At 36.8% G+C, this 14,311-nt stretch overlaps 1 protein-coding gene across 5 annotated transcripts in view; it reads left to right on the top strand.

The window, feature by feature from the left end:
- The window catches only part of AP3B1 (adaptor related protein complex 3 subunit beta 1), a 161,988-nt gene that overhangs the window by 54,022 nt on the left and 93,655 nt on the right, over positions 1 to 14,311 (top strand). For all 5 annotated transcript variants that reach the window (XM_040579493.1, XM_040579495.1, XM_040579494.1 and 2 more), the window contains exons 8-11: positions 7,323 to 7,484; positions 9,659 to 9,756; positions 12,361 to 12,415; positions 12,495 to 12,566. In XM_040579493.1, the coding sequence (XP_040435427.1) occupies positions 7,323 to 7,484; positions 9,659 to 9,756; positions 12,361 to 12,415; positions 12,495 to 12,566 (387 nt within the window). The remainder of the gene's footprint in view (positions 1 to 7,322; positions 7,485 to 9,658; positions 9,757 to 12,360; positions 12,416 to 12,494; positions 12,567 to 14,311) is intronic.

Here is a 14,311-nt window from a genome sequence, read left to right as displayed (position 1 = left end):
CTCATTTGAATAAGGTTGTAATGTGAAAAATGATCTTTGGAAGAGGGCACTGTAGGAGTCCCAGTCTCTTTCAGTGGCTTTGGACCTGCATAGTTCTACAAATCCAAGCAGAACCTCAGGTTTTCTTTTTCTTACCTTCTTAACCCAGTGATAATGAATAGGCTGTGGTTATAATTGAAGTAAAAAGTATATTATTAAAAAACATTATAGTAATATCATTATGATCTTGCAGTCTTTATTGGTTCTTCATTACATTGTGGGTCTTTTTTGATTTGTGTAGGAGCAGCAGGTCTGGTCCTTGTTGAAGTGACAGAATGTTGGTAGTGTGATAATTTTGTGTGAATTTTATATAAATAATATAGGCTACATATTATCATTTATAGATCACACTATCATTACATTTTGTATTTGACTTTTAGACTGAAACTGTTCTGTCTATTTTGACTTAATTTAGAAGGCAGTAATAGGCATATGCCTCCTGGTCCTATAACTGCACATTTCTTCAGGAAGCCTCCTTACAATTTCTTTCCTGGTAGAATACATCTCATATCCCAGACCACTATTTCATTACCAGAATCTTTATATTTTAATGTGTGGTGGAAGAGAGAAATTAATTTTCTAAAATACTCGTTCTTTGTGACTTTGTGACTGAAAAGTTGTAAATGCATTGTGTCTGTGACAACACAGAACACACTATTCGGGTCTGGTGACAGCAAACTCACCTCTTGCTTTCTGTTCATTGAGGCATAGCTACAGTTTGTAACCATTACTGTAACAGGAATTCTGGTACTGTGAACCAGATTTTCTCACCTATGTTGTAATCCTCAGCCTGTTGCTTTCCAATGACTCTGCACACAAGAACATTGGCAAGAGTTTAAGTGCTGGAAACTTATTTTCTTTCATGTAGCAACAAAAGATTCAATAGTTATTTTTAAATAGGAAAAGTTTGATGATTTGCTTCATTAATTTTTTCCTACAGCAGGGGAAGTATCTGAAGTGTTTAAGCTTTAGGGAAACTGGGATATGATTCATCTATATTATGTGTCTAGTGTTCTAAATGGCACAAGATGCCCTGGTTAGTCTTCAGTTGTTACAGATCTCCTGTAAGCTCCATACCTTCAGGATCTGCCAGACCCATGGAGGCATTTGTCATACTTGAGGGAGTATAAAATGGCACTAAATACTTATACACAGGCACTTGAAATATTCCCCTACTTTCACATGGCCATCAGGTCATTATTAGATCCCATTGGTCCGTTTACAGTAGCATAAGTCTTTATCACACAACTGGTTATAATGGCAGCCTACCTAAGAAAGTATATTTCTAAGGCCTTTCTCCAGCCAGGCTGTGGAGTATATCAGTTACACTTTAATTTCTCAAATATTTTTGCCATGTGAGATTGTGCCTTTTTTCAGACTACTAGCAGGTCTTCATGCCAAGCTTTACCTCTGCTGACATACCTGTATCTTATTCAAGGACTTCCTGTTGTGGACAGGATGGATACTTCTGCCAGTGTGTAGTTATTAACAAGTGTGATTGATTGAGGTCTGTTCATCTGTCAGAAACTTGTCAGTTCTCATCTTCTTGCCCTTTTGAACAGTCTTGAGGATAATTTTCGGTTTGGTCTGATAGACCAAAGATAGGTCTATTCTAGTGTTCTGAAATCCATCTGTGAAGCACATGGAAGGATTTAGGTAGGCATCTTCACACACAAGATCAAGATTTAAGATCTTTCTTGGATACATCATTAATCTTTTGAAGTAGGAAACTGTTCTATGCATTTTCTACCATTTCCCTTTTTCAAGGGTACTGTTTATGATATAGCAAGTGGACTGCTGATCTTGGTTGGCTAACGTGGTTTGGTATTGCAGTCAGATTAACTGACTAGTGAATAGTCCCGAAACTCTTTTAAGTTCAAAACTTAGCTTATCCAAGACTCTTTTGAGAGCAGTTCTTAGAAACATTAGTATGGGCTCTGGAAGATGGCTGAAATCATATGCCAAAGATTCTGCTGCAGGAATCAAAAAAGCTATGATTGTATTTCCTCGTGCATCTGAGGAGAGAAACTGAATTCTGTAACTTTAAAATGTTATACCTATTCTAGGAATACAAATATTTGGATCACTTTTGAATAGAAGACGGAGTTAAGGCTGGTAGAGTGGGCAAATAGTATATGTTCATGCTTTGGATTTCAGGGAAGTTTTACTTTGAGTTTGTGGATGTGTGAAGCTCTGTTTAGAGGTAATTGTAGCATTCACATAATATGCTTTACCCTAAATGGAAGGCACATTCTCAACTTTAGTGCCATATTAAACGTAATTTCAAGCAAGATCTCAGTTAAATGTTAGCTCATTTACTTAGTGACTTTAAAAACAGGCTAATGGAACTTGTTATCTGGCAGTTTCTTCATTTAAGCTGTTAATACTTTATGAAGATGGCCCTAAACTATATCTGGAATAACGTAAAAAAGAATTATACATGTTCTTTCATACTAAAATACTCACTTTTCTCTGTATGTCTGGAATAACTTCAAAAAGAATTACGCGTGTTCTTTCACACTAAAGTACTCACTTCTCTACTGGATTAAATAAACAGCGGAAGGTGGGGAATACACAGAGTCCATTTGCAGTTCCTAGCCTGGAATGTTAGTGGTCTCAGTTTTTAATCATTTCCTTCTCCCAGGATTCTGAACTTCTTAGTGATTTTGCAATTTAGAAAAGCTATTAACTACACAATTAAATCATGTGCTACTGCAAACTGTTAAGTGTACTTAATGCAGTTTAACTAAAGACTGTCACTGAAAAGCAATGCCTCTGTTATGTCCTCCTCCCTTTACCACCTACTGCTTTTGAAAATGTAGCAGTTCTAGTGATCCTATGACCACAAAGTGAGCCAGATCATTCTACTGATCCTGGTGAAAATAAATTGTGCTTTTAAAAACCAAACAAAATTGAATGGCATGATTAGTCTTAAATCAACTATGAAACTGCATCCAAGGTGATTGAAAGGACAAGAGAAACCATGGGAACATTTGAATCTATTCCCTGAACTGTCACGCTGTCTCTCCCCTGTCAAAAAGGATGAGAGTACTGGGGGTTTTTTTTCTGATAGAGCTGTTAATATGTACTAATCGTCATCAGTTTGAGCTCTAGTTCGAAATCTGGGAAAGTAAAATGTGAGTGCTACCATTATCTGGCATTTCTTCAAGGATGTGTGAAGAAGCATCTCCCACACCTTAACATAGGTGCAATACAGATACTGAAGACTGGAGAATAAATGTGCAGGAAATTATCTTTGGAAGCTGGCAGTTGATTCAGAATTAATAGTTAAAAGAGGAAGAATTCCATCTTCCAAAGGCAAGAGTCTTATTTACAGTTCTGTGCCGGCAGTAGAATTACTAGAGTGTTTGCAGTACTGCTTTCTCCATTATACCCCATTCATACTTTCTTTCCTGGTTGGATTCCAAGATGTAGACCTGGTATAAGGGGCATGCTGTTCTGGTTGCATGACCAACCTGATCTCCTTCTGTGATGAGATGACCCACTTGGTGGATGAGGGAAAGGCTGTGCTTATTGTCAACCTAGACTTTAGTAAAGTCTTTGACACTGTTTCTCACAGCATTCTCCTGGAGAAACAGGCTGCTCATGGCTTGGATGGAAGTACTCTGTGCTGGGTAAAAAAACTGGCGGATGGCCAAGCCCAAAGAGTGACAGCGAATGAAGTTAAATTTAGGTGGTGGCTGGTTACAGGTGGTGTTCCCCAGGGCTCAGTGCTGGGGCCAGCTCTGTTCAGTATCTTTATCGGCGCTCTGGACGAGGGGATCGAGTGCACCCTCAGTAAGTTTGCAGATGACACCAAGCTGGGCAGCAGCGCTGATCTGCGGGAGGGCAGGAGGCTCTGCAGAGGGGTCTGGACATGCCGGACCGGTGGGCCGAGGCCAGCTGGATGAGGTTCAAGAAGGCTCCGTGCCGGGTCCTGCAGCTGGGTCACAGCAGCCCCACACAGCGCTACAGGCTGGGGCAGAGCGGCTGGAAAGGGCCTGGTGGGAAAGGGCCTGGGGGTGCTGGTCGGCAGCCGGCTGGGCATGAGCCAGCAGGGTGCCCAGGTGGCCAAGGAGGCCAGCAGCACCCTGGCTGGTGTCAGAAGCAGTGTGGCCAGCAGGGCAAGGGAAGGGACTGTCCCCCTGCACTGGGCACTGGTGAGGCTGCACCTCGAACCCTGTGTTCAGGTTTGGGCCCCTCACGGCAGGAGGGACGTAGAGGGGCTGCAGCGTGTCCAGGGAAGGGCAAGGGGCTGGGGAAGGGTCTGGAGCACAAGGCTTGTGAGGAGCAGCTGAGGGAACGGGGATGTTCAGCCTGGAGAGGAGGAGGCTCAGGGAGGACCCTACAACTGCCTGAGAGGAGATTGTAATGAGGTGGGTGTCAAGTGATAGGATGAGAGGAAATAGCTTCAAATTATGCCAAGGGAGGTTTAGAGTTGGTATTAGAATAATTTTCTTGACCAAGGGGGTGGTGAAGCAATGGAACAGGCTGCCCAGGGAAGTGTTGGAGTCAACATCCCTGGAGGTATTTAAAGGACTTACAGACGTGGCATGTACAGATATGGTTTAGTGATGGACTTGGCAGTGTTAGGTAAAAGGTTGGACTTGATGGACTTAGGAATCTTTTCCAACTTAAATGATTCTGTGTTTTTAAATGTACAGTTGTCTCTTTTTGGCAGTGAGGATAGTCAGCAGTTCAGGTTGAGGCTTTAGTGGTTGAAAGTGGTAGAATTTTTTTCACATTTCCTGCTAACTGCTTTCCATGTCTGGGATGATTAATAGAGTTTAAAATTCTTAAGAATTTAGGAATTCCACGATTCTTGCATACCGAGAAGGCTGCAGGTTCTTATCTTTCAATATTCTGACTCTTACATAATAATTTACTTTCCTTTCCATGGTAATGTGCAAATCTTGCAGTATTATATATTCTCTTTGTCTTAGTAAGGTCCTTGTGAGTACAAATTCTGACTAATTAGAACTTCATCAACTTGATTTTAATGAATTTCAGTTCATTAAACTGATTTCCCTTTGTGTCATCATCATCCTTTGTCTGGAAAATAATTATTGCATACCAGATCTCAACAGAATTGAGAGAAGAATAATATTCTGAGATTGCAGTAAAATACATGAGAAAAGATCACATTAATACTTCTGCTGTGGGGGTGTGAAGGAAGTGATTCAATATAAAGACTCTAATGGGATCTAAATTAAAAATATTTTCATAAGAGGCATAAGTTGCTTTATAATTATTTGGAACTCTGCTCCAAATATATTTGTAACCAGCATTTTTTGGGGGAGTGAAAAAAAAGAAATGAGAGAGCTCAAGCTGTTTGTTTTTTTTTACAACAGTGATTAATGAGTTAGATGCAATTTCTAACTCTATTCCTGTTGAGTTCAATAGTAATGATGTGCATGCCTGTTAGCAGTCAAGGCAGGGATACTGAAGACTGAATCAATGAAGACTGAATTCTCCTCTTCCTGTTAGAGGAAGCTTCTTCAGTGTAAGGTTGAGATGCACTGGGATCAGGAATTTTGTTTTTTGAGTTTCCTGTCCTGTAGACAATGGGAGAAATTCCATTACTGGTACTCTCAATTTAGCATACTGAGTTTTAAGTTTAAAAGGGTGACTGCTAAGAAGTTGTGTAGACAGAGAAGTAAACATACTAAATGACTTTGGTTGATGCTGTGTAAGAAATCTGAAGAGCTTGCTAGGGATTCTGTGGAACACTGAGAGCACTGTTGGCATCAAGTAATAAAAATGAGAAGAAATGTGAAGGGAAGAGGGTTTTGTGTCATTTCAAATTGTACTAAACAGAATAAATGATGTGTTTGATTTATTGTCACATCTACCCTCTCTCCCCCTGCCCACCTGCCTCCACTGAAGACACTTTTATGGGGTTGCTCTTTCACTACACGTGAGTTTCAACTAAGGCATGCAACAAAGGTTTGAAGTTACCCTTGCCTAGTTTTCTGAAGACCTATTAAATCAGTCTTTATTTTCATTTCTAGCTATTCTTCCATTCACTTTTGATTTCTTTGCTAGTGCCAGCTAGAATTAAAGATACATTTGTCTCAGAAATAATTATGTCTTTTAAAAAATCAGCAATTGGGTGTATGACTTAATCCTGTTAAAACTGCTGTGTTGAGTTGCATATTGCTTAAAATAGTTGGACAGAGACTTGAGAGACAGACAAGCAGAGCTATTGGTACAGTTGGTGTTTGTGGCCAGCCAGTCCGTTGTGAATAACCCCAGCTAGCCACAGTAATGTTCTTTGTCTTAGTTGGATGGTCTGGTAACAAAGCAAGATGGAAGAATTTAGGAGAGCAAGGACACACACTTGGATATAACAAGTTGCAGAAGTCAGTAGCTGATTTTTTTTTTAAAAAAAATTAATGTTGAGTAGTCTCAGTATTGGTAATCCAGATCACAGTTTCTGGGATCTGACATTCTGTTTTGATCTACTCCTGATGGTTTCTATCTTATTTATCTTTATGTTTGTCGGCTTGTTAATGCTAATTAAATATAAGCATAATGGAACACTTTATAATTTTTTTATCTACATCAAAAATCATAAATTTGTTTTATCATGTTTCTATAATCAGATATATTCCTTTATATTCTCTTATTTAGTCGTCTGCAGTAGAAGAAAGGTCTAATATACTAATATCTCAAACTTGTAATGAATTCTTCCCATGTGTTGTGTTGGTTTTTAAAGTGATGTTATGCTGATAACTCATAACTTTATTTAAATATAACTGAAGGATTTGTATTATCAGGGAAGGCCAAGCTCAGGGTACATAACGTTTTTCCCATCTGATTTATTAAGGAAAAAGCTTGTCCCTTCTTTTGAGATTTGGTATTTTCACAGAAAGTTTATATATTGCTAGAGAGGGAGGAATGCACATGATTTGCATCAAGTTTTTAAAAAAGAGGGAATTTTAAACAACTGGCTGTCTTCAGAGATGTAAGTTTTGGATCATAGGCTTCAAGTCCAAAAAAGGACCAATTTTCATACCTAATCTAGTTCATAGAATGTTAATGAAGACATTTAATTTAGAAGTTCATCTCATTTCTAAGGAAATGTTGAATATATTGATAAGCTATTTTTTGTGTCAGTATGTTTACTGCTTTGAGCAAACTGGGGTAGAAGAGCCAATAGCTACTTTTAAAACCATGTATAGATCTTGCAGGAAATTGTGGTGTTGTATGTTACTTCCTTAATGAATAAAACTGGTTGATTCAAATATTTTATATGTTTCTGTCATTTTGTCTTTTGCTAGGGTGATGAGGTGGTGGAAGAATACAATGAAAATAATTTCTATCAATCTGATGAAGAACAGAAAGAAAAGGTTCAGAAAGTGAAAAACACCTATACTATGGACCCAGATCACAGGCTGCTGTTACGAAATACAAAACCCTTGCTTCAAAGCCGAAATGCTGCTGTATGACATTCCTTTTTTATTAAAATGTTAAACTATTAAATATCTTTGCTTCCAGAAAATTTCAAAGTTTGAGAAGTAAGATCTGCACCTCTTTTAAGTACTACAGAGCATTATCACCACTTTTATAGGAGAAGTACAGTGGTTCTTTTTTGAAATCTGCTTAGCTTCTAAGTAAAACACCTGTACCGAGTGGGATATGTGCTCCAGATATTAAGGATGAACAAAATACTAGAGAAAACACAAGAACATTTGAATCCAACTGCTATAGCATGCGATAACTATAGCATAGCTAGTTTTTAATGCTGAAGTTCTCAGCAACTAGGATGGCACAAACTGCCAGTTTTGGTGGTAGAAATTCACAAAGAAAATCATAGTTGTTACTTGTTCACAAAGTTGTGTTTTCCTTTGAGTCTCGCATGTCAAAAATAGACAGTTGCATGCATAAATTCGTTGTCCATCCAAACAAGATTCTTAGTGTTGCTGCCTTAGAGGGTTCTAGGCTAGATATGACATTATGAGTATAACATGCTCTGCACTATTTCCCTGAGATTTCAGGATACGGGTAAATTTTTAGAATTAGAAAAAAGCATGCTGATGGTGAATCATTGTGATGTTACTCAGATCACAGAATTTTATTTCTTATCTCAGTTTGTCTTGTTAATCAAGTTTAGGTGTCTTTGGGAAAAGAATTCCAGTGATAATGAGTATTCATATCATTGCAAAAAAAGTTACTGCACCATGGTTAGTCACCTCCCAACCAGTTCTTGATAAGCTAAACAGATAAGGTTTTTGTTTCTCACCTGGAATGTATTTCTAGATTCTGACTAATATCTAACTCTTTTCAAACCCACTTATAATCTGCCAGAATATTTTTGAAACAAATTGAAAACAGTTTTACACTAATAGTTGTGTTATAGCACAGCCTTTTGCTAAAATTACTGTTCAATGTCTATATGGTATTTCCTCATTTCACGCAAAGACAAAGTACGTTTGCCATTGCACTGCACTGAGAACAAGTTCAGTTGCTTATCCTCCACATTCCATAAATCATTTTCTTTATATCTGTTAAATATGGTATTGATTCTCACATTTATGATCTTTAACTTCCCAATATTGAAGTTAACTGAGATGTTTAAGTGCAGTTTGTCAAGTGAAACCATGCTGCTTTGAATTGCTATTACACCAATTCTTGTACCATTCACAGAATATATCAGCAATTAAATTTTACTTTCACTTTGACCTTAGATTTTTGTCAGTAATAAAAGAACCCTTTAGTGTATTGCTAAAAATCTTCCAGTTATTTCCTCTTCCCAGATGTTTTTAATTGCTTTTTATTGTTTAATAATAATTTTTGTTTCACTGGTACTAAGTTTTAAGATACCAAGTCAGGTGTCATAACAGTGGCTTTACTTGGAGTCTCCTTTCTATGATTTGCTTTATTTTGAACAGAAAGTTTACCATGACATTATTGTAGGGACAGTTGTGACATGACTTAGTCATTAGCAGGAAGTTCATAATCTGTCTTATGAGAAAACTTGAAAAGACAAAAAAAAATCATGGGTTTTAAGTTGCTTGTATGTCAGTCTTCTGCTTTTTTGCTAGCTGGATTGTTGATACTCAGCCCTGTAGTTTTTACTTTCTGTTGGATTTGAGACCTTAGAAGTTGCCAGTAAAGGTAACAGTCATTTTATAAATTGGCTAGTAGAATAATGGAATGAAAGATTTTATGTGGAAGCTAAACAATAGGTAATATTGAACCTGTATTTAATAAAAATAAAAGCACAAAATTCGCAAACTTACAGAAGTTTTAAACAATATTTCCTCATTGACTTGTACAGTTCATGTTAGCAATACTTATTAAAAATGATACAAGCATGTTTGCAATTTGAATTACCTACATTTTTTCTCTTTGTCCCTCTTCCTCTGTCTTTCTGTATATTATAGTATACAATGAAAGTTGGGAGTGATGAGAGGTACTTAATTAGCTTTGATTTTAGAAACCAAAGGATCTTTCTTCTGATATGTTTTCCCTCAATCTGCTTTGTTAATTTCAAATGCATGCACTTGGCTTTGCAAAGAAGAGTGAGCTGGTAGTTCTGTAGGGCTGAAGCAAATGTGATAGATACATATGATGATTTGAAGTTGATGTGCTGGTCTGAATGTTATTCTTTTAGGTGGTAATGGCAGTTGCACAGCTTTACTGGCATTTGGCGCCAAAATCCGAAGCTGGTATTGTTTCTAAGTCACTGGTGCGTTTGCTCCGTAGTAATAGGTAGGTGAAGTCCGTTCTTCACATTGCTATGTCTACTTTTTTGTGAAAGTTTTTTGTACATACTTGTTTAGCTATAGTTACAAGAATGAAACTATTGCACTGGTACAGAGTTTCATTTTTAAATTGTTCTTTAATATTACTTAACAAATGATGATCATTAAAAGTAATTCTATCATTTTCAATATTACATCCAGTGATCATTCAGTATCGTGTTTCATTCTTAATATGACTTTCATTCTGAGAAGAATCAGAGCTGCCTAGTTAGCATACAAATAGAGGCTGTACTAACTAGTTTGCTTAGTTTCTTGATTTTTTAAATTATTGGAAGTTACTGGGAATTTAATTATATTGGAGTTCCTTACTGTCTTGCTAAGCACTAAAGAAGTCTTCAGGTGTGTATTTTCTTTTCCTGCACTTGATATTGAAGACTTCTTGTTGACAGAGAAGCTATGAAACGTACTTGTTAAAATGCCACTCGATGCTGCTGAATCCCCTGTTTTTCCTTAATCCTTGGACTGTTTTTAAACAGCAAGTTTGTATTTCATTCAGGTCACCTAATTTGGACTTTTATAATCTTCCGTGTCACCTTGTCTGCTTTCCTGTGAAGGTTTCACTGGCTACACATTTCATAAGATTGATAATCCTTTTTTTTTGTTAGCGTTTGCTAGTTTTAGCATAATTTGCCAATGTTTACTGCATAAAAGTAGGGCTTTTCCCTTCAGTTTTGAAATTTTGAACTTTCATATATCTGTGTGAAAAGCTTTGAAGGGAGTGATAAGAGACAAAATATTAAAAGATGTTTTCAGATTAATTTCTAACTAAACATGGTATCTTTGCCTTGAACTTCACTGTGAAAATAATCTGTTTTTTAAAGTTGGTCATGTCAAACAAACAAAAGCTTTTAAAATAATCACTTTTGTTGTGTCTGACAATATAACTCAGATGGACTTCATGGTGACTGGGTTTACAGAAGTTAGAGCTCTTTCTCTGTAAACTTCTGCAGCTCACCCTTGGATGTCTCTGTCATGTGAAAGTTAGTAAAGAAGTAAAATTGGGCTTGGTCATGCTTTTATTTCAGATAAAAGTGAATCACTGATATTTTTGTGTTTGGTTTTATAGTACAGTATGCTTCTCATTCTCTTTATACAAAGATAAGTAAAATGCCCAAAGCGGTGTGGCATATATGCAGGTAATGTGTCGAACTAAAGTCATACTCACGGGCTGAAAGGATTATTTTTGCATGTTGCTTACTTACACTCATATTTCATCAAAAGAGAAGTCACTTCTTTCCCGTACCTCAACTAGTGCTTAAAATGGTGCTAGTCTTGTGATTTTCCTATGTTGAATGGCTTGTGTGTTCTCTGTTGCCAGTCTCTGTGAAACACTTCTGCTATTAGAGCCACTTTGAAATACGCTTTTGCTGTTTGCCCTTCAAGTTATATGCCTATGGCCTTTAAATTAATGTCAAATACACTATAATCTAGTTAGGGTGAGAGTGCCTGGAAGAGCATTTCACAGCTATTTCCAATCTTGGTTCATCATATGCTGCTGACTATTTCCATGTACCTATGTAAGAATTACATAAAAATAGGTTTAAAAGATATTAAATACTTCTCTGTTATTACTTTTCTTTGTAAGCAACAGCTGTAATTACCACAGAGTTAGCAGACAGTTTTGAATAAGCGGAAATAATGGATGTGGTGATTTCTCTATTAGGATGCGATTTGCATCATGAAAGAATTTAAGCACTTATGGTTCAGAAAAATTGCATGTAAATTATTAATTAGTTTCTAAGCAATTGATGGCAGAAACTCTGTTGTTTAAAAGCTTTAGACTAGTACCCAGATTTCTTTTTGCTCACTCTTGCTGAGGCTTTTAAACTAATAATGTTAATGATAAGAATAGCCTTGAAACATATTTAATGTTTTTGTGTTTAGAATATTACATAATTCTGTTGTTTGTATCTTGACAAAGGCTATTATATTAAAATGCTGCTTTTTCATAGATGTGTATGCCTGCCTGTGTATACTCTTTAAGTCACAAGAAATCCTGACTGTTTTTGAGAATGACTAGGAAATTTTTTTAAGACCAAAAAAAATCATACCAGTTCTTGCTAGATGTACAGGCATTAGCAGTTCTTGTAACTAATGCAGTCACTTCCACACTACAGATAAAACCCATGTGGCTTTGTTCTCAACTGTGGCATCCTGAAATACTTGTTTCAATATGGTAGACAAAATAATAATGGTTTTGTGAGCTAATTCTGGAGATGCCAGAATGGTGATGTTTTGAATGAATTTTCGGTTTAAACAAAGACCCAAGGCTGCAAGAAGCATCACACCATTGCACTGGTATCAGTGATTATTATTTTTTGCGTATTGAACTTTTTAAAAATGAGAGCCTGATTTCATAATGCATCTTCCTGTGAAGCAGATGATGCACTTGTAGCAGTGGGCAATAAGCTTTTTCCTTCTATGTTTGTGCCAAGTCAAATGTGTAACTAACTTTGGATTAAAATAGAATTGGACTTTCTTTGCAATGTTACATTATTCTCTGTATCTGTAGTTCTGCAGAATAATTCTTGGTTTTCTTTTCAAATTCTAGGGAGGTGCAGTATATTGTTCTGCAAAATATTGCAACTATGTCAATTCAGAGAAAGGTACACCCTATTTATTTTTTTCTAAATCACATTTTATATGAAACATGGGTGAGCTACTTAAATATGTTCTGCTTTTCAGGGCATGTTTGAACCTTATCTGAAGAGTTTCTATGTCAGATCAACTGATCCAACAATGATCAAAACATTGAAGGTGAGTTTAAAAGTTATTTGTCTATATACTGCTGGACAAATCTGTTCGTAACAGGATCTGTTTGCGCTGATACAACATGCACCATTCTGTGCTGTTCCTGGGTTTGTTTTTTTTTACTAAGAAGTGTAGAGCTGCAGCTTTTAGTTAAGTCCACAAGTGTCTTTCAGGCTTGTCAGGCTATCTGAAGGTTCTGTTGTTACCATGTTGGTACCAGATGGGTTATGTTTTCCCCTAAAGCTTTTGGTACCTTTCAGCGATACAGAGCATTACTGTTCTTATCTAACCAGCCATTCAGACATTTGGAATTCGGCTGTTTTCACGGGAAGAAGAATCTTCTCAAATAGAGAAATGATATCACACCGTCTTTGATACTGTTAGCTTTAAAAGAGTTTAAATCTGTTTCCCTGAACAAAATGAGATAGTGTTAAGAGTCCCAAATTCCCTTTGAAGTCAGAATTTGACATGAGAGGTACTTTAGGCTTTCCTCAAGGACACATCTCAATGCATATTTTAGGCTGTTGTTTTCTTGTTTTCTCTATTCTTCGTCTTTAATGGATGTGAAATCCTTGACAAAACAATAGCTAAAAAATTGTATACTACTATGTGCCTTTTCTCTTGTTTTGCTTTAGATTGTCACAGGCACTTGTGTTTAGGATTGGAAGGTACAGGTTTTTTTAAAGAAACGTAATTTTTTCCTTATTTTTCTTTTACATCCATATTGCACCCTTGTTACATGTACAGAACGGTGCGGTCCAAGATGGCTATGCCCAACCCATCATATTTTTATTAGTCCAGCATTATATCTAAGTACATTTGAGGCAGTTGGAGGCAAAAAGATCTTTCCCGCATTTAATGATCATGAAAACTGTTGGGAATACTAGTAAGACTTAGTGTTATTCAGGAAAAGTCCCTCCTGAAATACTTGAAAGTTGATAAATTCCCATATTAATTGATAATATAACAGTGAAGAGGTCAAGAAGTAAAAATTGGGACATTTACTTTCATTATCTTAGTTCTTTCTTGGTGGCTGAAAAATATAGGACAACCTACTACTGTTATATACATAAGAAAATGTTGTGCTTTTCTCCACCTCCTACCCCTGTAGTTCCATCTTACTTTCTTTAAGACAGGAGGATGAGACCTATGGCAGTATTTAAGATGTAGGAGCACCCTGGAATTCATCTGCTGTACTGTTTAGATTTCTGGTTTGTCCTCTGTTCCTTTCCCAATGTTTGTTTTTTTGATTGTTGCTTAGCATTGAGCTTATATTTTCATGGAGTTACTGATTTTAATCACAGATTCTCAGTTGTAATTAGTAGCAGTCAGCTCTGAGCCTATAATTTTCTGTAAAGTTAAGGTTTTCCCCAGTTATGAACATTACTTTGCATTTATTTGCATGTGATTTTTTTTTGCCATTTTATCAACCAGTCACCTAATACTTGAAGTTTTTATACAGCTTTTCGTAATCAGCCTTCATCCTCGTTTCTCTGAAAACTGTAGTCAGTTGAAAACTTTTGTCACCTGTTCTCTCATTACTTTCATAGTTCGTATATGAATCTGTTAAAAAGTAAAAGAACAGCCAAGATATGTGTGGGGTTCTATTGATAGCCTTCCTGCACTGTAAAGCAGTCTCTTCCCTCCTGCCTCTGACTTTCCCTCTTTCATTATCCACTTGCTTCATATGCTATGCTAGAGATATATCTTTAAGAGCCTTATCAAATTTCTTCTGAAGTACAGGTGGACTG

The sequence above is a fragment of the Falco naumanni genome, chromosome Z, assembly GCF_017639655.2.
Source record: "Falco naumanni isolate bFalNau1 chromosome Z, bFalNau1.pat, whole genome shotgun sequence".
NCBI lineage: Eukaryota > Metazoa > Chordata > Aves > Falconiformes > Falconidae > Falco > Falco naumanni.
The sequence above is the reverse complement of the archived record's forward strand: the minus strand, read 5'-3'. Positions and strand labels throughout refer to the sequence as shown.